At 39.3% G+C, this 24,698-nt stretch overlaps 1 protein-coding gene across 1 annotated transcript in view; it reads left to right on the top strand.

Annotated features, from left to right (window-relative positions):
* The first annotated feature begins 11,571 nt into the window (after window positions 1–11,571).
* Window positions 11,572–24,698, top strand: part of LOC127413928 (neuroendocrine convertase 2-like) — a 114,924-nt gene continuing 101,797 nt past the window's right edge. Inside the window, exons 1-2 of the mRNA XM_051651506.1 lie at window positions 11,572–11,998; window positions 15,306–15,410. Coding sequence (XP_051507466.1) covers window positions 11,816–11,998; window positions 15,306–15,410 — 288 coding nt within the window. The 5' untranslated portion in view covers window positions 11,572–11,815. The remainder of the gene's footprint in view (window positions 11,999–15,305; window positions 15,411–24,698) is intronic.

The raw sequence follows: 24,698 nt of genomic DNA, 5'->3' as shown, positions 1-24,698 counted from the left end.
TCTGATGTATAAATTGATCTGTCAACTGGATGATTATCAGAACGGCATTATTATGCTGCTGTCAAATCCTAGGCTTAGTGTCATATGATACCAATCACCTCTGTGGAAACATTGGTATGACTGTCTTTTATAAAAAGTGGCAATGTCTTTTTCTGTTTTTATTGTATGCATTGTATCTAGTCTGTGTGTTATAAAGTTGTATGTTCGCAAATGGAAAATAAAGTTGAACTAATGAGAAACACCATTATAATAAATGAATAGAGAGAATGTTAGAATGTTATAGAGAATAATGGAAATCTTTTATTTTATTTTTATTTTATTTTGGGGTATAATGACCTGGACGTGTTTCCTTGAGATTCGTTTTATGTAGTTCCCTTGGGATTATAGTATCGTTGGCACAACCATGTTGTAAAATGGAAAGTCCACACAAAAATAGGATATTCTGTCATTATTTACACTCCTTTCTAAGCCCATATGTCTTTCTTTCAAAAAGTGATGTTAGGCAGAATGTTAGCGTTAGTTACCATTCACTTTTATCATTTGTGAAAGATCTGCGTCAACATTCTTCAAAGTTTCTCATTTTACAGGGCGTGCTGAGTGACTCCAGTCAGGCTTCCTAAGCAACCAATTGGCCTGGTTGCTAGGGTGGGTAGAGTCACGTTGGGTTAACCTCCTCATGGTCACTATAATGTGGTTCACGCTCTCGGTAGGGCGCGTGGTGAGTTGTGCGTGGATGCCGTGGAGAATAGCGTGAAGCCTCCACATGCGCTAGGTCTCTGTGGTAACGTGCTCAACAAGCCACGTGAAGATGTGCGGATTGATGGTCTCAGACGCGGAGGCAACTGAGATTCATCCTCCGCCACCCGGATTGAATCACTACGCCACCACGAGGACTTAGAGCGCATTGGGAATTGGGCATTCCAAATTGGGGGGAAAAGGGGAGAAAAAAAAAGTTTCTCATTTTACAGAAGAAAGTAAAGTCATATGGGTTTGGAATGACATTAGGGTAAGTAAATAATGACAGAATTTTCCAATCTATCTATCTATGGATGTATTCAAATATTCAAGATTAAGAGGGCCAAATATGAAAGCTTTAGAATCTGTCATTAAAAACCCACAATGTTCGACCAATAATATATTCTGGTATATTCTCCCGCAAATAGCCTCATTCTTCCGCCTCCTAAAACAAGGAGAGGAAATCCCAAACAGCACAAGTGATTATCTCTCCCCAGTAAATTGCAGGTGTGTGAGACTTCATTCAATTGCACACAAAAACGCTCATAGCACAATGCCACCCCGGATTTCAGAAAGATTTACAATTGCTTGGTTGTTCTTACTGTTAATGTAATGCAAACACACATGCATGATTTACCAATACAATATCTGGAGCAACAGTGTACGGTAATGAGTTGGAGGTGCACATGCACTGGAGATTAATTGTGTTTACCTCTTTGGGGGAGAAAAATACCAATTAACAGTTACAGATACAGTATGATACTGCTAGGTTAATGTTCATCACACATGATGGCTTCGAGACATTTGATTTCAGAGGTAATTTTTTAAAAAGATAGCAGAGCTTGAAAACGATTTCCAGTCTTCATGGCACTAAATCACACAGATATTATTTAACCCATTTAATCAGCTAAGTGAACAAGTTTAGGTCTATTTTACTCTACTATTATATATATATATATATATATATATATATATATATATATATATATATATGGTCTGTTCTAAAACCACTATTCTGATTGGATGGAATGCATGCGGTTCAAACCGTTGAATGCACAGGTAGTTCCGGTCAGTTTTAATCACCGTTTGATATTCATGCACTGTTTGTAACCATAGCAACATAACATTATAGAGCAAGCAGAGTGAACTATAGCAATTGAAAACATTTCCTAACCACTTTCATCAGCATAGCTAATAAAATGGAATTCAACTTGTTTTGCTCGGAGGGTAAGAGATTGAAATCAGGACCTACTAAATGTGTCTTTCGCTGTCCATCAAGACAATGCAAGATGATTTAAACTGTAATGTGTTGTGTATATTATGTTTCTGTGCTGAAGCTATAGCCACTAGAGGTCCCCCTGCGCTCACACATCTCTGACTCAAACGCTGAAGGAGATGCGCTGTTGCTTACTAAATGCAGGTGAACGCGTTTTTGCAGTGAAGCGCTACCGTGCAGGGACAAATTGCAATTTTTTTATTCAGTCAGTCGTGCAGCCTTGATGGATACCATACCAATGTCTCAAAGGTCCAAATCTGCATGTTCCTGAGTGTGTTTTGAATGGGTTTCCCCTTATTATACAGTAAGTGCTACTTTTACTGTCAATGCCATGTTTATATGTCGGGTTTTCCACATTTTTTTTCTGGAGTGCCAACCCCTCTACATTCTGTGGATATTATTATTTCTGGATTGTGCTGCAGATCTAAGGGCCTTTAGATAAAGTTAACCGTTATTTTTTATTCTTCCAGTCAAAATTTGCACTGCAAGAAATAAATTACAGCTGTAACTAATCAATTCTGGCAAGTGACCATGGTATAAGTGGGATAATCCTCTGCTAGGTGTGCATTAAATTATTTTAAATGCACTTCGCTTCGTGTCGGCTGGTTCTTCTTCTCCACATCGTGCATTTAAAATCGTTTAACGCACACCTAGCCGTGGATTATCCCTTACATATACAGTGTGTATGTATATATATATATATATATATATATATATATATATATATATATATACATACATATTTTTTTTTATTATTACTAGACTCTTTGGAATACTCGATTCTGATTGGTCAATGGCACCATTTAGCAGTCTGATATTTTCTCAGTAACAACCACACATCCATGTATCAGACCACTCATCCGGGTATTGCAAGCCATCGTTCCTGCTTCTCGGATCACTGTGTGATCTCTACAAGTAAGCTAATAAAATAATTTAAACTCAAATCAATGTTTCATCTGCATTTATTTATTTATTTGGCAAGTAGTCTTGTAATAAGATGCATAATGAGAAGTCAGACAGTCATTAATTACAAAATGTACATCAAACAGAACTCAGACACAAACTGGAGGTGGATTTCAGCTGTTCAGCGATTTATTTCTTCTCACATAATTACATAATTTCAATACAAATCAATGTTTCATGTCCATGTTTTTATTCATTTGGAAAGTAGTCTTGTAATAGGCTGGATAATGGGCAGACAGTCGGTCATTAATTAAACACCAACAGAACTGATGCAAACCGGAGGTGGATTTCAGCTTTTCAGCGATTTATTTCTTCTAGCTTATTTACATAATTTCAGCGCAAATCAATTTTTCATATCCATTTATTTGTTAATTTGGCAAATAGTTTTGTAATAAGCTGGATAATGAGGAGTTAGATGATAATTTTCACAAAATATACATCAAACAGAACTCCGACACAAACCGGAGATGGATTTCAGCTGTTCAGCAATTTATTTCTTCTCACATAATTACATGATTTCAATTTAATTTTATGTTGATGTATTTATTAATTTGGTTAGTAGCCCTATCATAAGCAGGATAATGTACAGCCAGCTAGTTGTTACTGCAAAATAAACCCAGTCAGTGTGATCAGGACCCCGACGCAAAGTGGAGGACTAGATGGACTGATGGACTGTACATTATCCCTTACTTAATTAACATGCAAATCTGGGGGAGATGGAAATGATAAACCAGGAATAATTTCACATTTCACTTTTTATTTTACTTTGTTTCATACATTGTAATAATACCAGCCTGGTCTCAAGAACATTACGTGACCGTGGCAATATTTTCGCAAAACAAAATTACGTGCCTTGTTACACGTTGTGCTGCAGTTTCTCAGTGAAATATTCAGTGGGTCAAAACAATAACAAAAACAATAGCCTACATTGTAACGCTTGTATTACAGACTCACCTACAATTACACACTTAATCCACAGTGTTTAGCTTCAGCAGTAGCTCACCTGATAGAGTGTTGGACTTTGGACTTTTAAATATGAGGTTCGAGCCCAGCCAAGAACACAAGCTGACATGTGAGATGTCAACACGAGATGTCATGGTTAATTCAAAAATGTGCTTTTAATTTCTCATTTTGTTTTTGCATACTATCAGTTAGGTTTAGGCGATGGTTGAGGGTAAGGAGGTCTGTTTTGTGTTTACCTCTCATTTGATTTTATATCACTATTTGTTAAGTTTGATTAAAGTTTTAGATTAGCGAGATATGTTTTACTCATTAAAACCTCCATTTATAGTCACCTTAAAAACCTTGTCTGATTAAGACACCATTACACTCGCTTTTTGCGCCTCCTGCTGGACATTTCACTAGGAAACTGCAGCCAAACGTGTAATGAAGCAAGTAATTTCAATTTGCTAAAATGTTGTGAACATGAAACAGTCTGAACGACAACAATAATTGAAGAAATGCTCTATAAATAAAGTCACACTGCAGTACCCTGCTGACAAACTGCAGGGCATTTGAAGGTATTAAGCTGTTTTGACACATTGTTTCCAACAGTTACACTCCCATTTGCTCCCAAATTAACATATCAGCCCAAACACAGATTGTAGCTAATTTTTGATCTGCTAAGCAGTTTATATCACCTCATTCTCATTCCAGTGCAAGTCCACTGAGCGTCTGGAAAAAACGCATCGATGTTCAGATCACTTTTCACATCGAGCGTCTGTTCAGAGCCACTGACAGAAAAGGTCACTTACAATAGAAACCCTGACAAAGAATGACTATAAAGAGACCTGAAATGCTCACAACATCACATTTACCTTTAATCACAGCACATAAGACTAATGAGCCTCTAACAAACGTTAGATGAAATGATGATGAAGGTCTTCGTGGGTCTCTGGCATACTCTCTTATGCCATCAGACCGGACATGACGAGCAACAGACGACAAGCTCAGTAAACAACATCTGTTTGTACACACAACCCTCCCTGACCTCATGTTTTCATTCTAAATTGGTGTTAGTTATGGGCGTTCATTAAAAAGGAGCCTTCAGCACTGAAAAAAAAAAAAAAAAAATCACAGCAGAGTCTGTTCAGAACACTGCAGTGAGGACAATGGACTGTTAAGTCCTCAGTACACTTACGGAGAAGTTGTTCTTTGTTCTTCATGCAGAGGTAAAAGGCAGTTCAAAACAGATGAGCAATGGCATAATGTTTGCATTTAAATATGTGACGCGTGCTATCCTGTAAACAAAAAACAACAAAAATGGCAGCGGTGAGAGAACAGCAGTATCGAGAGCATCTGGAATTGGTACTGCTCTATGCAATTGCAAAGAAAAACAAAAAACAAAAACAAAACAAAGTGACATCCCCTCATTGCTTTCATAATTGTTGTCCACTATCGAAACTCACATACTGAAGTGTTTTACTGTGACGGAAGGAGTGTTTCCCATTCATAACCAAGAAACCACACCAGCATAACTACTGGCATAAACTCTGCGCAAACATGAGATAAAAATTGACCCTATTTACTTTCCTAATGCATATTTCTGGTCTTATTGTTTGTGATTCATTAGTGCATATTCTAAATAAAACAAATGTTTGTCTTCATAAACTTTTATCAAAATTTCTAACTTTCTCCACATCTGAAACAACATTTCTTTTGGGCTGACATCATAAACACCCACTTTTCATGATCAAATCAATTCCTGGTAAATTCAATTAAATGCCGTGCTATGTTTTTTTATTTTTTATTTTATTTATTTATTTATTTTTTTAAGGAAGGTGTCAGCTTTGTAATGATCGTCTTGGTTACTGTCGTAACCTTCGTTCCCTGATGGAGGGAATGAGATGTTGTGTCGATGTAGTGACACTAGGGGTTGCTCTTGAGAGCCACGGACACCTCAGATCTTTGAGAAAAGGCCAATGAGAATTGGCGAGTGGAATTTGCATGCCACTCCCCTCAACATACGGGCATAAAAGCAGCTGGCTCGCAACCACTCATTCTGGTTTTGTGCTGAGGATCCGAGACAGGGTCCTGGCCATTTCAGCGGGTAGCACAGCATTGTGGCGGGGGGACACAAAGTCTCGTTCCCTCCATCAGGGAACGGAGGTTACAACAGTAACCGAGACATTCCCCTTCTGTCACTCACTCGACGTTGTGTCGATGTAGTGACACTAGGGGTCCCTATACGAAACGCCACAACTAGCTGAACCATGTTACGTGAACTGCCGGTGCAGGGGCAAGCAAGCTGCTGCGTGCATAGTAGCAGGTGCACCGGTCTGCACATAGCCTCCCCCAACACCCCAAAAAATGTAGTTTAGTTCCCCACATCCCTAGGGGGGGGGGAGAAGAGACGTATCTAGTATGGAAGCAGGCTGTGCCAGCCGTGGCCTTTTCTCTCTATGTTTTCTCTCCACAGAGTAGTCAGTTATTTGGCTGGGGCCATTTTAACGCTCAATATATGCGCCAGGGAAGGTGTTCTTTTCCTATCCTATTCTTTCAGGGGGGAAAGACCCCACGGAGACCACATCCTGCCCGGAGGGGAGGTAACATGTGGCAAGCACATCATGTGGGCTCAGAGCCGCACATGGAAGAGGCACAGTGGTAGGTCCTGCCTGAAAGGGGAGGAGCTCTACAAACACGCCGACCATGACAGAGAGGGCTCTGTCGAGGGGAGACGCTGGTCTGCCGACAGGGAGACCGTACTGTGGAAAATACATCACAGGGGGTTACCGGAGTAACCAGCATGTGTGGAGCACCTACCTCAGTAAGGGCATATTAGCACACGTACTGTTCCGGCTGAGAATTCCTCTGCTGAATTCGTGAGCCACAAGGTTAGGGAGGAAGGACATCCAGGGTTCACCGGTTCGTGAACTTGCATGGGAAAAGAAGCACACATCTTCACATCTTTGGAGGGGAAAGTCCCTATACGTAAGCGATACACCTGGCCAGCTGTCCATATTCCCGAACTTACCTGTTCGTACCTGACAGAACAGGGGACGAAACCGGCTCAACCCAGAGATTGTAAAATCTCGAAGGTATTGGGTGTCGCCCAGCCCGCTGCCCTGAAGATGTCTGCTAGAGAGGTGCCATGGGCCAGTGCCCACAAGGATGCCAGACTCCTTGTGGAGTGTTCTCGTATTCCCGAAGGGGCGGGCATGGCCTGGGCCTGGTATGCCATAGCGATGGCATCAACAATCCAGTGGGCAAGCCTCTGTTTGGAGACAGCGTTCCCTTTCCGCTGTCCACCAAAGCAGGTGAACGGGAGTCTGTACAAGGCCCGGTTCAGAACTCGCAAGTCCAAGATTGGCTGCAACCCACCGCCTTTCTTCGGTGGCAGGTGGCCACCATCTTTCGCTCTACGCTGGGGCCGAGAACTGGGCTCGGGCTGAAGCGGAGCTGCCTGGGCATTCGCCACTGCAGGGGGCTGCCCGCGGCAAGCAGACGGGATACAGGACCTTGAGCCGCATCGGGGCAAGATGTGTTGTATAGCCTCCGTCTGCTACCTCACTGCCAAGAACTGCTGGGCAAAGTCCTCGACGGTTTCGCCGAATAGGCCGATCTGGGAGATGGGGCGTTGAGAAAGCGAACCTTGTCCACATCCCTCGTCTCAACCAGATTCAGCCACAGGTGGCATTCCTGGACCACGAGGGTGGACATCGCCTGCCCGAGTGCTCACGCTGTGACCTTCGTCGCCCGGAGGGCGAGGTCGGTCGCCGAGCGCAGCTCCTGCATCACATCGGGATCAGGACTACCCACGCGCAGTTCCTTTAGTGCCTTGGCCTGGTGTACTTGCAGGAGGGCCATGGCATGCAGGGCAGAGGCTGCCTGACCAGCAGCATTGTAGGCTTTGGCCGTCAGAGACAATGTCATCCCACAGACCTTGGAAGGGAGTGCCGGGCGATCCCGCCAGGTGGCTGCGCTTTGCAGGCACAGGTCCACCACAAACACCTTATCCACCTGAGTGACCTCCGTATACCCGTGGGCCACCCCGCCATCAAGGGTAGTGAGAGCGGACGAGCTGGGAGGTCGGTTTCAGGTAGAAAATGTTGCCCTCCACGACCACGTCAGCTTGTGGTGCACTTCCGGGAAGAAAGGGACTGGGGGGGGGGGGTGGCGTGGCTGTGAGCGGCACCCCAAACCCAGGAACCAATCATCTAGCCGTGAGGGCTCAGGGGAGGGTGGAAGGTTCCACTCCAACCCAACATACGCGGTGGCCCGGGCAAGCATGGCGGTCATCTCGCCGTCAGCCTCAGACTGGGCGGGCTGACCCGAAGGTGGCAGCCCAGTCGAGTCCTCGGTGTCTAACATTGCCAGTACGCTCTCCGATGCAGAGATCGAGCACGCATCCCGCTCCGGAGCTCCGAAAGGGACACTAAGCTGGCCCTGGGGGCGAGCTGGTCTCTTCTCGGAACTCGCCAGGGGCAAATGAGCGTGCTGGGGAATGGGAGTTCCACGGGGATTTACCCAGCGGAGCCACGCCCATTGAAGCCCCCAAATCGCATCCAGCGACAGCCGGGCCGGCCTCGTACCCGGAGGTAAAAGGTGAGGCACGGGGGGCGGCTGGAGTGGCTGTCCCCAGGAAGAATGAAAGCTGCGACCGCAACGTTGCCATGGTCATATTCTCGCAATGCGAACATGAACCATCCACGAATGCTGCCTCAGTGTGATCGCTGTCCAGACACGTGAGGCAGCGCCCGTGGCCATCGGAAGCGGAGAGATAGTGACCGCATCCAGGAATCACACAAAGACAGAAAGTCATCTTTATATGACTTTATATGACTTATTCCAGAATATATACAGTATATACAGTGTGTGTGTGTGTGTGTGTGTGTGTGTCTGTGTGTGTGTGTATACATATATATATATACACTACCGGTCAAAAGTTTTGAAACACTCATTCTTTTTTTTTCTTTCACATTTTAGAATAATAGTAAAGTCATCAAAACTATGGAATAACATAAATGGAACTATGGGAATTATGTTGTGACTAAACAAAATCCAAAATAAATCAAAATTGTGTTATATTTTAGCATCTTCAAAGTAGTCACACTTTGCCTAGAATTTGCACACATGTACTCTTGACATTTTCTCAACCAACTTCTTGAGGTATCACCCTGGGATGCTTTTTAAACAGTATTGAAGGAGTTCCCATCTATGTTGGGCACTTATTGGCTGCTTTTCTTTATTATTTGGCCCAAGTCATCCATTTCAAAAACTTTAGTTTTATAATTAAATAAATTAATATGCTGGCACAATTATATTTTTGTCTACAAAACTGATTTCAAACATTTAAGCATACGCCTTCAGATCAAAAGATTTTTAAGATCATGAGAAACATTTCAGTCAAGTGTTTCAAAACTTTTGACCAGTAGTGTATATATATATATATATATATATATATATATATATATATATATATATATATATATATATATATATATATATATATACACATAGTTTTTAGAACATTGCGTCAAAAATAAAACAAACACACTGCCATTGTCTCAAATCCTAGTTACCGTCTACTGCCTACATTTACTTTTATGCTCATCACACGTGGTGATTTAAAGACATCTGTTTCAGATGTAATCCTTATAAAAGATTGAAGAGCATGAAAACAATTCAGAATCAGTCTCACTGGCACACAAGCACACTCATGTATTCTTTGAGATTGCAGTAGAAATCGATTCATCTGTGAAAGTTGAGCTGTGATGGGTTTGTAAACTATAGATTGGTTACAGAGGATCTATCTGACTCAGTGCTCTGTTTTTAAACGAATGTCCCAGTTGTAATACAAGTTAAGTTGTAGCATGTTGACGACTACCACAAATAATTTCGACCTGTCCCCCTGTTTGTAAAAATAAACAAAAATTGTGGTGACAGTAATGAACTTGCAATGGAAGTCTAAGGGGCAAGGCATTGCACTGGAATAAAGTTGCATTAGGTTCGACAGCAATGACGTTTGGTCACATGATATGCGAGAACCAATGACATTTGATGTCAAAAATGTTTTGATGTGTCTAAAAACGGCGTATTTGATTTAAGAGCTACATACAGTATAACGACTTAAAGGTGCAATATGTAATATATTTACTGTACTAAAGCATAAAATTATCATAATATGTTATTAGAAATTTAGTAAACATGCTAAGCTGAAATACTGGCGTCTCCTAAAACAATGCTACAGCCAGTATATTCTACTTTGGAATGTCCATTCCGGTCCGGAGTTTCTGTTTGTGTTTTGGCCTGTGTGATCCCGCCCACTGCCCATTTCCCAATAGTATTTTGACACCCCGGGTTGCCAGATTTGAAATAAGTTAGCGGGCAAACACAGCGCTCTGCAGCCATGGAAGCCAGCAATACATCTAGCTAACATTGACAGAGTTCCACATGAGCTGGTTTATAATTTGCAAACAATAAAAACACTGCAAACGTATACATTAGCTGATCAACTTACAGTGTAAGGCTCGTCGCTTGCCATTGTCAGTTTGCTCGTTCCTGTTGCGTGTCCTCGACCTGGCAACCCGCGTGTGAGCTTCGAGTATGATGAGGAGGGGGCGGGGAAGACAACTCTCTCCAATATTTTGAATTAGGACTGCAGTACCCATTTTAAACACTCGATGTCAATGTTACATATTGCTCCTTTAAATTTTGGCCAATAACCAAATAAAGTTTGCCACACAGAGCTATATGGCTTCAGTTAAGGTCTACTTCGAATATAGGGCATTAGTCGAATTGACAACTTTTATGATACATTCATTGTGCTTTTTTTGCAAGCATGTGCAGAGAGATGGCTCGAGCTCCTGCCCCTTTGACGAGGTGCCCCTCCTATGAAAAAGCAATTGCCTCTTTGCTGAGTTGGCAAAGATATTAGCCGAATGCGCACGCACATCGAGCCAATTGGACTCAGTCCCCATTCTGTGTAACTATTTGTAAAAGAACGGACAGGACATTCTCCAAATGTCTTCCAATAAGTCTAAGAAAGTCATCTGGGTTTGTAAGGACATAGGGCGAGTAGCCTATATGATGAAAGTTTTCATTTTGGAGTGAACTATTCTTTTCAACCTGATACTTGTGTGATAAAAATGCTTACTAACCTTGTCTGTAGAAAATTGTGTCCGATATTTCAACTCAACAATCATGACAGTGTAAAGCCGATAATACCGGTATCTTACACGCGATATGCGCAAAGATACGCATAAACAAAGTTAATCCGCCTATATCACTATATCGCGATTTCGACAACTTTACAGCTTAAATAACACACGTTTTTGCAATAAATAAATAATATAAGAGCTTTAATATTTGCATATGCCCGGGGAATGCCTTCAATGCGACCTTTGCTTGTTTTTACAAACTGAGGAACGAGTCCAACTTAGCCTATTTTCCGAGGCAATATGTCACAATAGCTCTTGGTAAAGCTTAATTTATTTTGAACCGGAACACGAGCTGCCTGGGTAAACTAGAACTAGAGAGTAGGATGGTGGAATTCTCCAGGGTGCTGAAAGTAAAAGCCTACTGAGGGGGAGAGAGGGCGGCAGCAATCAGCCACACCCGCCTCAGCTTATTGGGCATCTTTCCGAGGAACGTCACATGGAAAAGAGCCACACGTTTATGCCGATGAATTATAGATTAAAGGGAGGCTGAAAATGCAGATTCGGTCCAATACACAAACCCTCAACTCGAACGACGAACGGTCCGACTCCCCGCACCTCATCCACCGATGATTGAGGAGATGCGTCCTGACGAGCGCTGGTGAAGTGGTCCAACATTCAGCGCAATCTCCTACTGACAGCATTCACTCGCAGACTGCACGGCGAAATAACACACGCGCGCGCGATGCTTGGATTGTTTAGAGATGGGACAGCGGTGGCTCTCATACTGGCTAATACACTGGTGCTTATAGCTGCAGCAGACGAGGATGTCATCTTTACAAATAATTTTCTGGTCCAGTTGCATGAGGGGACGAATGAAGATGCTCATCAACTTGCCCTGGAGCACGGCTTTGAAAGTGCAAGGAAGGTAAGCAACAGTGATCATGGAGTATGCACAGCAAAATGGATTAAACCTGCCCATTTGATGCATGCATTTTTATTTGGAGGTATTTGAAAGGTATTACAATCAGATAGTATCAAGCATGTCAATCATATTCATTTGAGTACAAAATGTTCTTGGGCTAAGAACCACAACAACTGTAACTACAGTAAGTGTTAGATTCACTCAGAAACAAAATATAGTTGAAATGTTAGTATATTTGACCCTTATGTTACATAAGTTTAAGTCATGCCTAATTTATGTTTCTCTTTAATTTACTTTACAACTGAACAAATTGGCTCTTTTCCTAATCAAAAATCTGAAAAGATTGCGTACGTAATTCCTTGAGGAACCGTTATTTACTGTATAATTTGGAACTAATTTTAATCGGATCAAATCAAATATCAGAACAAATGCGATCCTACTGTAAAATAATAATAATAAAAAAATTATAATAATAATAATAGTAAAATTATATTTCATACTGAGGATCCTTTTCGATGGGTTCAGATAATAGAAATATAAGATGGTAATTGCAATAAGAATGCTGTGCCCAACTAACCATTAATTTAAGAGTTGAAATAGGCTTCTAATGGAATTCATGATTGGCGCTCTACAAGTATGAAAGCTAATTATAAGAGCAACATTCATGAAAACATTAGAATATGGTATAATATTTTTAGCATGCAACAAACACATGATGAATCACATAATTTGTTTGCAATGCAAGAGAAAAAAATCAGATACAGTTGTGCTCAAAAGTTTGCATACCCTTGGAGAATTGGTAATATATGAACCATTTTTAAAGAAAACATGAGTGAGCAGGCAAAACACATTTCTTTTATTTCTTATGGGATTCATATTCAACTGTAGGTTATAACAGAATGGCACAATCATAAAACAAAACATGGCAACAAAGAAAAAAAAGTAAATGACCCCTGTTCAAAAGTCTGCATACCCTTAGTTCTTAATACTGCGTATTGCCCCCTTTATCATCAGTGACAGCGTGCAGTCTTTTGTAATAGTGGTCTATGAGGCCCCAAATTCTTGCAGGAGGTATAGCTGCCCATTTGTCTTGGCAAAATGCCTCCAGGTCATGCAAAGTCTTTGGTCGTCTTACATGAACCGCACGTTTGAGATCTCCCCAGAGTGGCTCGATGATATTAAGGTCAGGAGACTGTGAAGGCCACTCCAGAACCTTCACCTTTTTCTGCTGTAACCACTGGAGGGTCAACTTGGCCTTATGCTTAGGGTCATTGTCGTGCTGTAAAGTCCAAGAGCGTCCCATGCGTAGCTTTCGTGCAGAAGAATGCAAATTGTCTGCCAGTATTTTCTGATAACATGCTGCATTCATCTTGCCATCAATTTTCACAAGATTCCCCGAGCCTTTAGAGCTCACACACCCCCCAAAACATCAGTGAGCCACCACCATGCTTCACAGTGGGGATGGTATTCTTTTCACTATAGGCATAGCGCTTATGGTTGTGACCATAAAGCTCTATTTTGGTCTCATCACTCCAAATTACAGTGTGCCAGAAGCTGTGAGGCATGTCAAGGAGTTGTCGGGCATATTATAACCAGGCTTTTTTGTGGCATTGGCGCAGTAAAGGCTTCTTTCTGGCAACTCGACCATGCAGCTCATTTTTGTTCAAGTATCGTCGTATTGTGCTCCTTGAAACAACCACACCGTCTTTTTCCAGAGCAGCCTGTATTTCTCCTGAGGTTACCTGTGGGTTTTTCTTTGTATCCCGAACAATTCTTCTGGCAGTTGAGGCTGAAATCTTTCTTGGTCTACCTGCTTTTGGCTTGGTATCAAGAGATCCCCAAATTTTCCACTTCTTAATAAGTGATTGAACAGTACTGGCATTTTCAAGGCTTTGGATATATTTTTATATCCTTTTCCATCTTTATAAAGATCCATTACCTTGTTATGCAGTTCTTTTCTGCTCCCCATGGCTCAGTATCTAGCCTGCTCAGTGCATCCATGTGAGAGCTAACAAACTCATTGACTATTTATACACAGACACTAATTGCAATTTAAAAAGCCACAGGTGTGGGAAGTTAACCTTTAATTGCCATTTAAACCTGTGTGTGTCACCTTGTGTGTCTGTAACAAGGCCAAACATTCAAGGGTATGTAAACTTTTGATCAGGGCCATTTGGGTGATTTCTGTTATCATTATGATTTAAAAAGGAGCCAGACAACTATGTGATAGTAAATGGCTTCATATGATCACTAACCTTAAATAAAAGACAGTCTGTTTGCATGATCAGTCATATTTTCAAAATCAATGCCAAAATTTCACAATTTCTGCCAGGGTATGCAAACTTTTGAGCACAACTGTAAAAACAAAACATTAACGCCTATAAATTGCAGCATTGAATGACAGGGTTTGACATTTTGATGTTTACTTAGTCTTATCAGGAAGCATCAGCAATAAGAAAATGGCTAGGAACTACTCTAGTATAAATAGCAAATGTGTCTTTCATCTGACAGCCCAATGTTTATTTATTCTGTCTCCATAAAGGGCCATTTATCACAGAACAGAGGAGTTGATTAGCTTGACAAATCAGCCTTGTCAAATGTCAAAACATCAGTGCTGCAGCACTCACTGGTGTGGAACAGAGGTTCATGTGTGGCCATGCACTGGAAAATCATCTTTTGTCCCAATATCATGTGCTATGGTTTATGAATTTTGTTTTGCTTTTGAGAGAGATTTTGTCTCCCCAATCCATGCACTCATTGTCTGGGCCAGAAGATATGCTCTTCTTGAATTATGTAATTCCCTGCTGTCTTTGTTCAGGGAGGACACACCTCAAGAAACAATGGATTTAGCATCAATTAGTTTGGAGATTTCCATTGTTGCAGCATTAATTTACTTTTAATTTAATTTTGACAATCAGTGCCTCTCAATCGATGTTCTTGACCCATAAACATTTACCTTATGTAACATTTTTGTACTGTTTATATTACAAGCACAAACAATTGTTACGCAATTTTTCAGAATAAGTTAATAAAGTGTATACCAATGCACAAAATGCTTCCTTCAAAATATTGAATCAACTGAATGAGACAGGGACATGAAATGTTGATGCAAACCCAGAGACCCGGAATTATGACAGCAAAAAAAGATTAAATTCATGAAAACATTAATATTTCATTAAATCACTTGTACTAGGGAAAAACATGCATTTACATTTTTTTTTTTATTTTTGTTTTTAGACAATTCAAATTCTAAAATTAAAGCTCCATAGGTTACTGTCCTCAGACCTAATATAGGTGTGTTTAATTTCAGCTTCCCTTTGGTGAAGGGCTTTTTCATTTCTACCCCCGGGACATCCCTAAAACAAGGCGGAAACGCAGCCTTCACCAACACCATCGCCTGGCAAAAGATCATCGGGTAAGACCAGAAACTCACAACTTGTGTTGTTCCCATAGAAACTAGCCCAGCCACTGGAAAACAATGGCTAATCTGATGTGAAATCCTTTGTTTGTACCAAGTTAAAGGTTAACATATCAGTGAAGTTGTGTAGTTCATAATTACATTCTTTACTTACTTTTCACCCTGTCCCCTACACAATGCTATCTGAAGACACCAGAACACTTGAACTAAAATTCATGACTTGTAAGGCCATATATTTTAACGTTTGCATTACATAGCCAACTATATGTTACAAGCTTGTCCAATTTCAATCAAATTGTGCAGTAGCTCAACTGATAGAGCATTCCTATTGCGATGCAATGAACCGAGGTACGAGTCCTGAAGAGCATGCGAGTCGACACGTGAGCCAAAAGTGTCATAGCTTTTTCTGACACTATCGGTTAGGTTTAAGGTGTAGGGTAGGGAGGTTTTGTTGATTAAAAGCTCCAGAGCATTAACCATAAACACCTAATTTGTTTGGGATAAAATGTAACTCGCTTTTAGCGCCACACAGTGGACATTTTATCTTAAAACTGTCGTGATACCTGGAACCACATAATATAATTTAGCAAACGTTTTGCCACATTCACTTGATTTTAATGAGATCAGGTTGAATTATATGAAAAATTAAAAAATGAAATATTTGTGGTGCCAGATTAATGAATACCAGCATGGTCTACTTTGCAGATTATTCTGGCAAAGAGCCACCTATTTAGACAGTCTAATCGGAACCTGAGATTTTTACAGTGCTTAAAGTGCTTTCCAGTTTTGTTAACAATATGCATCAGATACTTGGACTCTGAATGGACTATGAATGTGTCATCTTAGGTTGAGACTGCTTGATCATAAAAAAATCATCCTGCTGTTAATTAACCTTTTGGATAGAAAATCTGAAGGTTACAATCTGTAAGAATTAAGCCTCTAAATCACCTTCATAGTCTTATAAAACATGAGATAATATTTTCAGTTTCTGCACTTCTAATAACTAAACAGCTATTAATGTTTCAAATGTGGTTTTCAATCGGGTTTGAAGAGTTGAATTATTTATTAATCTGTTCATCAGAGCTGAACCTCTCAAAAACACTGCTCTGCCTAGAGCTTGTATGCTCATCCAAGGGCATTAGATATTTTTCTACATTTCAAACAATGTTAAATTTGACTCAGTGTCCTAAAAACACTGCGTTAATGACACAACACAATCAAAGTGACATGCTCCAAAAGTGTCCAACTGATGCATGAGCATATAGACGTGTTTTTTAAAAAGCCTCGAACAGTTTGACACTCAACTGCAAAATGGATTGCTGTGGACAATATATTGCCTACATCTTGCCTTGTCAAACTTTTTTTTTTTAATTGTCTAATCAGTTCTTTACTTATTTACCACAATAATGCAATGTAATTTTGATTATATGAATTATTATTTTATATATATATATATATATATATATATATATATATATATATATATATATATATATATATATATATATATAATATTTATTACATTATATGATACTTATAATTATTTAATCATTATACATTTATTTTATTTAGGGGCCTTTCTCAGACAATATTAATATATGCAAATAATTACAATTAATTTTATTATTTAATCAGTATCTCATGTAATTAATTTTAAATTACAATTTTAATTGATTGACAATATATATAAATGTATAAACTATACATTTTAATTAATTTGTGTTTTCATCTGTTTCCATCTATTGTATGCGTAATATCATACATGTTTTATTATTTAACTTTTTTTCTTACATTTTCCACTCTGACCCTTATTCATTTAATGGGCTGTCTTTAGCTGCTGTACTCCCTTGTAAATACCCTCTTCGCATGTAAACTGAGAAACAGTGCTTTGCTGCACTTGTGAGCTGTGGGTTTACAGTTGAGTCAATTATAGTTTTTTAATGGTCACATCCTTCAGTTACAGCCTGCATTACATTAAGACAGATTCATAAAACAATCCACACTGAATTTTGCCACTCAAACTGTCATGATCAGCCACTTGTTTCTAATGTTGAGATTCTTCAGTAGGATCTTTTACTAGTTCTTCTGAAGTTTCTGATCATCCAATAGGTATCACTGGCATGTAAATATGTGCTGTCATATGTAAATGTTTCAGGTTTCTCATGTCAGAAACCCAAGGATTCAGAATGTGTCATTTTTGCAGCTAGGTGTTCAGTAAAAGCTCTTTTTTGACTGGGGAATAATTTTTGAGTTCTGAAAGTTACAGTAATTTTTCATAGTGCATAACACTCCTTTTTCTCAAAATGTTAAGGGAAATTTAATACCTCATGATATGACACATATAAAGACTTTTAGCGATACTGAATCCATACATCATCATGACATCATGACACACACATCTCATTAACAAACTGTGATGTGTTTTAGATATGAATATGATGGATTTACCTCAACTTCTTGGTACAAATGTGTTGACTTTAGTTGCTTATTCATATTCAAGCCAAGAGTCGTCAGAATGACCCTGAAGGCCTTTCACAATCAATGCAAAAGGATAAAGGGGGTTTCTCTGTTGCCTAAATCATTTCAGCTCAAGTGTGTTAATAGAGCGCTGTGTATTGATCTGTTTCTTGTTTTTGTCCTCCTCTCATTCACACTCTCCTCTCAGATTGTTTACACTGAGGCCTTGTTAATATTTGCTCTGCTCTTCATTTGGAAGCTCCTCTGCCATGGTGTCCTTTGTAGATGTTGCGTAACACCATCCTCAGTTACGGTGACTGAACCTTGCATTAAAGTCAACATGACACTGTAAACCCATTTTACTATTCTGATGTATTTCCTAGTGAAACAGGGGTTAAAAAGGCACATTTTTTATTTAAGATAATACAAAGACAATTTTAACTTCCATAGAAGAATCAAGGATGATAAGACCCGAAACATGCATTTAAAAAGTAAATAGGATACATTTTGAATTCATGTTTCATTTTACAGAAAAGCAAATCTAGTACTAACCCTTAAATGCACAAGTGTTTCACCAAACATTATTACATACCTCAGGGTTTTTAACAACCTGTCATATAAATGTATCATAAATGGATCTACAAAATTCCCAGATAGTTACAAAATTTCAAAGCATTTTCAAGACATTTAGAAAAAAATACAATAGAATGCATTTTGATTTTGAATTCTTTAGATATCTAAGAGATGATTCAACAAATGATTAAACAGTATTCATTACTTCATGCAAAAATTTTATGATATACAACAGTCTGTCAAACATACATAGAGCTATAGTTAACACATAATCTAAACGTAAGTATTTTATCAGGCACTTTTTGAGTCTAAATAGATGTGCAACTCAATTTCAGTTGTACACGCAAATGGCAACAGCCATATTATACTGTTCACGTGTTGTACTTGCTATAGTTTACTTCCACGTTGCTTCTTTGTCAAATAGCAATGTCAAGTAAATCAAGACAATCACTGAAACAGCAGTGCCACCTTGAGTAACAAATAGCATGTATAATATGTATTTGTACACGCATATGGGAAACTGATATTCACCATCGTTGCACAGAAATTCGACATGATATAGTACTCATTTGTATTAATATAGTACACATTTGTCTTGTAAAAATCAAAGAAATAGATATCCAGTGATAATAAACATATATAGAAATGAAATAATCATAAAATATGATTTCTGGAAACGTAAATACATATATTGCAACACTATTACATACAGTATCTCAGATTACAAATGACCCTATACACTTTTGGAAATTAAGCAATTAGATTTTTAATGTATTTTTTATTTTATTTTTTTACTATTTATAAGAGAATGATTGAGGAATACTAAGGAGTTGGTGGCACAACAACAAAAAAAAAAAAAAAAAAAAAAAAAAAAAGAAAACAAAAGGGATGAGGTAAAATGGGTGGAATGAGGTCCCAGGTCACCAGAGACCTGAGGGATGCATTTTATTTAAATTTGGTATGGCAACATAAATTACACTTGTATTGTTAGTTCTAATTGATTAATCACTTTTGCTTGGATTATTCTAATTTGTAATTAGCTGGGGCTAAAACTAGTCAATGATTTATATGTTTCAGATATAGAGTTCTAAATCAAAGCTTGGGATTCATATATAAGAAGATTTGGATCAGTAGGAAAAGGGGAAACAAATCAGGGTGATGCACATATTAAGCGTTCAGTGCCATTTTGAGAAGCAACAACATCTGAGTCACGTTTGTGTCAGATGCGTGGAGATAAGACAGACTGTTCTCAGTACAGTCCCAAAGGAAACACTTCAACATCCTCCACACACAAAGAACTCAGAAGCATGAGAAAAGAGCGAGCTGGGTTAACTGAGATCAGTATGAACATATGTCTGAATATCTCACCAACATTCTGTTCCCCAAAACCACTGATTGTTGCTAGACTTCATCAAAAGATTTTTATCATGCTTCAGAGCCTTTTTAAATTATGTATAGTATTAAATACTATACAGTGAAATGTAATATAGGCTATTCTTCAAAACTAATGTACTGTAGTGTAGAAATATTTCATTTCCATCTGAAAATTATGTGAATCAAGGTCTGCGATAGACAGTAACGACTCATAAACCCGTGAAGCCAATTTAATTCAAAGACTACAGTTCATGTACCTGTCACTTTCCCTCTTTTCAGCTCAAATTCTCACAATTCAATTATCATGTCCTTGAATCTAGTGCCATGTGGAGTTGGGATTTTCGGACATAATACGATAGATACAATCTGTGTCTGTATTAGGGTTGTTGGCATGAATCTTACATACAATAGGAGTCATTTTAAATGATAGTAACAGTTTTGTCAACTTCAGGCACTTTTAGCACTTTGGATTTTTGTTAAAGGGATTGTTCACCCCATTCTCACCCTCATAATAGGGTTCAAAACATTGTAAATATGAATGCAAACTTTAATACAGTGAAAAAGACACTCTATTAGCATAACATAAATTATATATAAATAAATAAAAATTTCCAACATTCTTTTGAATGTCCATGTACTAAAATAAAATAGTTGATGCCATGAGTGTACCTTCATTTACTATTACTATTATTTTGAATGGCCATGGAAAATGAAGCAATGTGATAATTTTACCTGGTCACAAAAAGTAGTCCGTTAATTTACCTGATGAACTTCACCTTTTGCTGACCCTTTATGCTTGGAAGAGTTAATGTGTGCTTCTAAATCACTTGCACCTTTATTAGCAACTGACACATACAGTAAGTGCCAGCTTTACATGTCATACATTCTGCTTCCCACAGATCTCGACCTGGACGAAAGCATGGGAATTTTTTGTGCAAATCTTCTGTAAATTTGCACTTTCGTTTGGGCATTGTTTCCACTCAGCTGTCATTTGCTGCTACTGTCAAGCAACTGTTTGATGCTGAACACAACAGCGCTTCGTGTGTTCGCGGAGAGATTGACAGGCAGGAATTTGGCCAATAGTTGCTGCAAGCCTCTTATAATCGACCAATTGTGTGCGAGAAGGCGGGATTTACAAAGAGGGGTTAAAGCAATGCAAATATGCGTGGACACACAGTGAAGTACTAGACCAGATGCACATCATAATGCAACTATAGCCGAATCCCGGACATTTTCACAAATTTAGAAATCCCGACTGGACGCTTTTTTAAGGTCCACAAAAAGAGGACGTGTCTGGGAAAAAGAGGACATATGGTCACCCTACCTAAATAACACAATTAAATAATATTTTCACACTTTTTGCATAATCGGGCAAAATTGCTGTTTGATAGGAAATGATGCCCTGTAAAAATATTCTACTCACAAGTGATATTTAACTTGAATGTTTTTCTTGTTTAACTTGAAATCTTTGCTTGCTTCAAAAATTACCTGTCTCATATTTTATCTCATGCATGCTCTTCATTGACAGTTATTTGGTGTGGTGGAAATGATGATGAAAATTAATAGTGGAATTTCTTTTTAAAAATGTATAGAATTAATTTTCACTAAATAAATTTCTAAATAAATTGTTTGTCTCATTCTCGGTTTAGATATAGTTTTAAACATAATATTTTGTATTATTTTGTTTATAATGTATTTTATTATTTGTATAATTGTTTAAAATGGATGTATAATTGTTTATAATGTATTTGATATTATAATATTGAAAGTCTGGTTCTGAAACAAGACATAAACAGTAAAATCTGTACAAGAAAGTTCAAAAGTACCAAAAATAATGAAGGCTTTCAATCTAACCTTATTACCAAAAATATTTAAAATAAGTAGTTAAATATTAATTTCCCAAAGTTGAAGAAACACCCATATACTGAATCACGATATAGTTGTAATGGATTATGTATTACACAACAATGCGTTATGCATATTTGTGGATAATACAGTGAATTAAATACTTTTTAAATGCAAGATACTCAAATTAATTCAATAATTTTCTCTTTCTTTGGAACTTTATGGATGCAAAGTAAAAGATAAAATTATTCATTACAAATTAAGTCTAGCATCAGCGCAAAAACAGCGTCACATAATGTTATTTGAGCTAAAAAAGACTCAGTAAAACGAACACTTTGAAATGGATAGTTCTAACTCTAAATTCTGATTGGATGAGCCACATTAAACCTTTGAGTAAATAGCCAATATACCAACCTGGTCTCATGAACATTACGTGACCGTGGCAACATTTTTGCAAAACGAAATGATGTGCTTCACTACACATTTGGCTGCAGTTTCCAAGTGAACTGTCCAGCAGGGGGCAACAAAAGTGAGTGAAATCAGGCAAGGTTTTAAGGTGAATATTAAATGGAGGTTTTAATGAGTAAAATGTACCTCCCTAACCTAAAACCTTAACCTAACCGATTGTGTCCTATAAGCAAATGAGAGGTAGACACAAAACAGACATCCTTACCCTAAACCAACACCTAAACGATTATGTAAAAAAAAAAAAAAAGGGAAAACGAAAAGCACAATTTCTGAAGCAACCACATCATTTCATGTCACTTCTATGACAGTGTGAGGGAGTCGACATGGAGGTGAAGGTAGAATCCATATGCAGGAAGTTTATTAACAAACAGCAAACAAATCCAAGACACAAGGCAGAGACGTAATCGTTGATGCAGACAATGTAGTCGTTAACAGGTAATCAGTCCAACCAGGCAAACAGAGCAAGAGAGTAATCCAAGAATTGGTAATCAGTGAAGCAGGCACAATGGTCATAACAAGGCAATAAACAGGCATTGGGAATAACACTTGGTAAGGCAGTGAAACTGGCAATACTTCTCAAAGTAACAATGGAAAAGCATGGCTATTTATATGATGCAAACAGGAAGTCACCATAGAAGAAACGGTACAGTGTCAGTATTCGGGAGAGGGCTCCCTCTGGTAGTCGACTGAAGGGATACCAGCCTCATTCATTACAGAACTCCCGCCTCTACGAACAACTCCCGGTGTTCTTCTTCTGGGTCGTCCCCTTGGTCGTGGTGCAGGATGATTCAAGTGGGCTCGGTGGAAGTCATGGATCAATGATGGGTCCAGAATGTCCTTGCCGGCTACCCAAGTTCTCTCCTCTGGTCCATAACCTTCCCAGTCCACCAGGTACTGCATCTGGCCCCCTTGACGACATGAGTCAATGATCTCTGACCATGTAAGCAGGTGATCTGTCGATCTCCAATGGAGGAGGCGGCTCAGGATCTGAGGTTCCGGGGCCAGATGTCGGGTGGACAGGTTTCAACAATGACACATGAAAGGAAGGAGAGATTTGGTAGTTAGCAGGAAGCTCCAGTCAATAAGTTACAGGATTGATCTGTCTGATAATTCTGAATGGACCAACGTACCTGGGGCTGAGCTTCCTGCAGGGTATCCATAACTTGAGGTCACGTGTAGATAGCCAGACTCTCTGACCAGGCTGGTAATCGGGGTGGGGATGCTATGTTGTGAGGAGGATCATGACGATGGGAAAGAGCATCGGCTTTGCAGTTCTTACTGCCAGGGCAGTAGGTGACAGTGAATTGAAATCTTGTGAAGAGTGACCATCGGGCTTGTCGTCGATTGAGTCGTTTTGCTCCCTTGATGTATTCAATGATCTTATGGTCAGAGATTACTTGAAATGGATGAACAGATCCTTCAAGCCAGTGGCGCCACTCTTCTAACGCAGCCTTAATGGAGAGTAGCTCTTTGTTTCCAACATCATAGTTTCTTTCAGCTGAGTTCAGTTTATGTGAAAAGAAAGCACAAGGATAAAGTTTTCCAAGGTTACCATGGCATTGAGATAGAACCACCCCGATGCCACAGTCTGATGCATCCACTTCCACGATGAATGGTCGGTTAGGATCGGGGTGCTTGAGAATGGGGGCGGTTGTGAAACTTGTCTTGAGGGTTTCGAATGCTTTTTCAGCAGAGTCACTTCATGGTAGTTTGGATGGTTTACCTTTGAGCAATGATGTTAGAGGGGCAGAGATGAGACTGTAGTTGCGGATAAACCTCCTGTAGAAGTGCGCAAAGCCCAGGAAACGTTGTAGCTCCTTAACAATATTGGGCCTTGGCCATTCTGTGACTGCCTGGATCTTGGAGTTATCCATCTCGACACCTCTATTACTGATTATATACCCCAAGAATGTTGTATGGGTAGGGTGGAACTCACATTTTTCTGCTTTTGCATAGAGTTGGTGTTTCTGTAGGTGTGAGAGGACCATCTTAACATCCTTGATGTGCTGTGCTTTATCTTGGAAGTAGATGAGTATGTCGATGTTGGCGATGACACACTTGAGGAGGTCTCTGAAAATCTCATTAATGAATGATTGGAACACAGCTGGTGCATTGGCCAGGCAAGTTCGCTCTGGTAAGCGAATGCAGCCTGGAGCTGAGAAACTTCCGCTGGATTAATTGGTGGTGAAGTATTCTGTGAGGGAGTCGACATGGAGGCGAAGGTAGAATCCATATGCAGGAAGTTTATTAACAAACAGCAAATAAATCCAAGACACAAGGCAGAGACTTAATCGTTGATGCAGGCACTGTAGTCGTTAACAGGTAATCAATCCAACCAGGCAAACAGAGCAAAACAGTAATTCAAGAATCGGTAATCAATGAAGCCGGCACAATGCTCATAACAAGAAGGCAATAAACAGGCAGTGAAACTGGCAATACTTCTCAAAGTAACAATGGAAAAGCATGGCTATTTATATGATGCAAACAGGAAGTCACCATAGAAGAATTGGTACAGTGTCAGTATTCAGGAGAGGGCTCCCTCTGGTGGTCGACTGAAGGGATACCAGC

This window comes from Myxocyprinus asiaticus, chromosome 23 (assembly GCF_019703515.2).
Source record: "Myxocyprinus asiaticus isolate MX2 ecotype Aquarium Trade chromosome 23, UBuf_Myxa_2, whole genome shotgun sequence".
In the NCBI taxonomy this organism is placed as follows: Eukaryota; Metazoa; Chordata; class Actinopteri; order Cypriniformes; family Catostomidae; genus Myxocyprinus; species Myxocyprinus asiaticus.
Note: the sequence above shows the minus strand (reverse complement) of the source record. Positions and strands in the feature narration are given on the sequence as shown.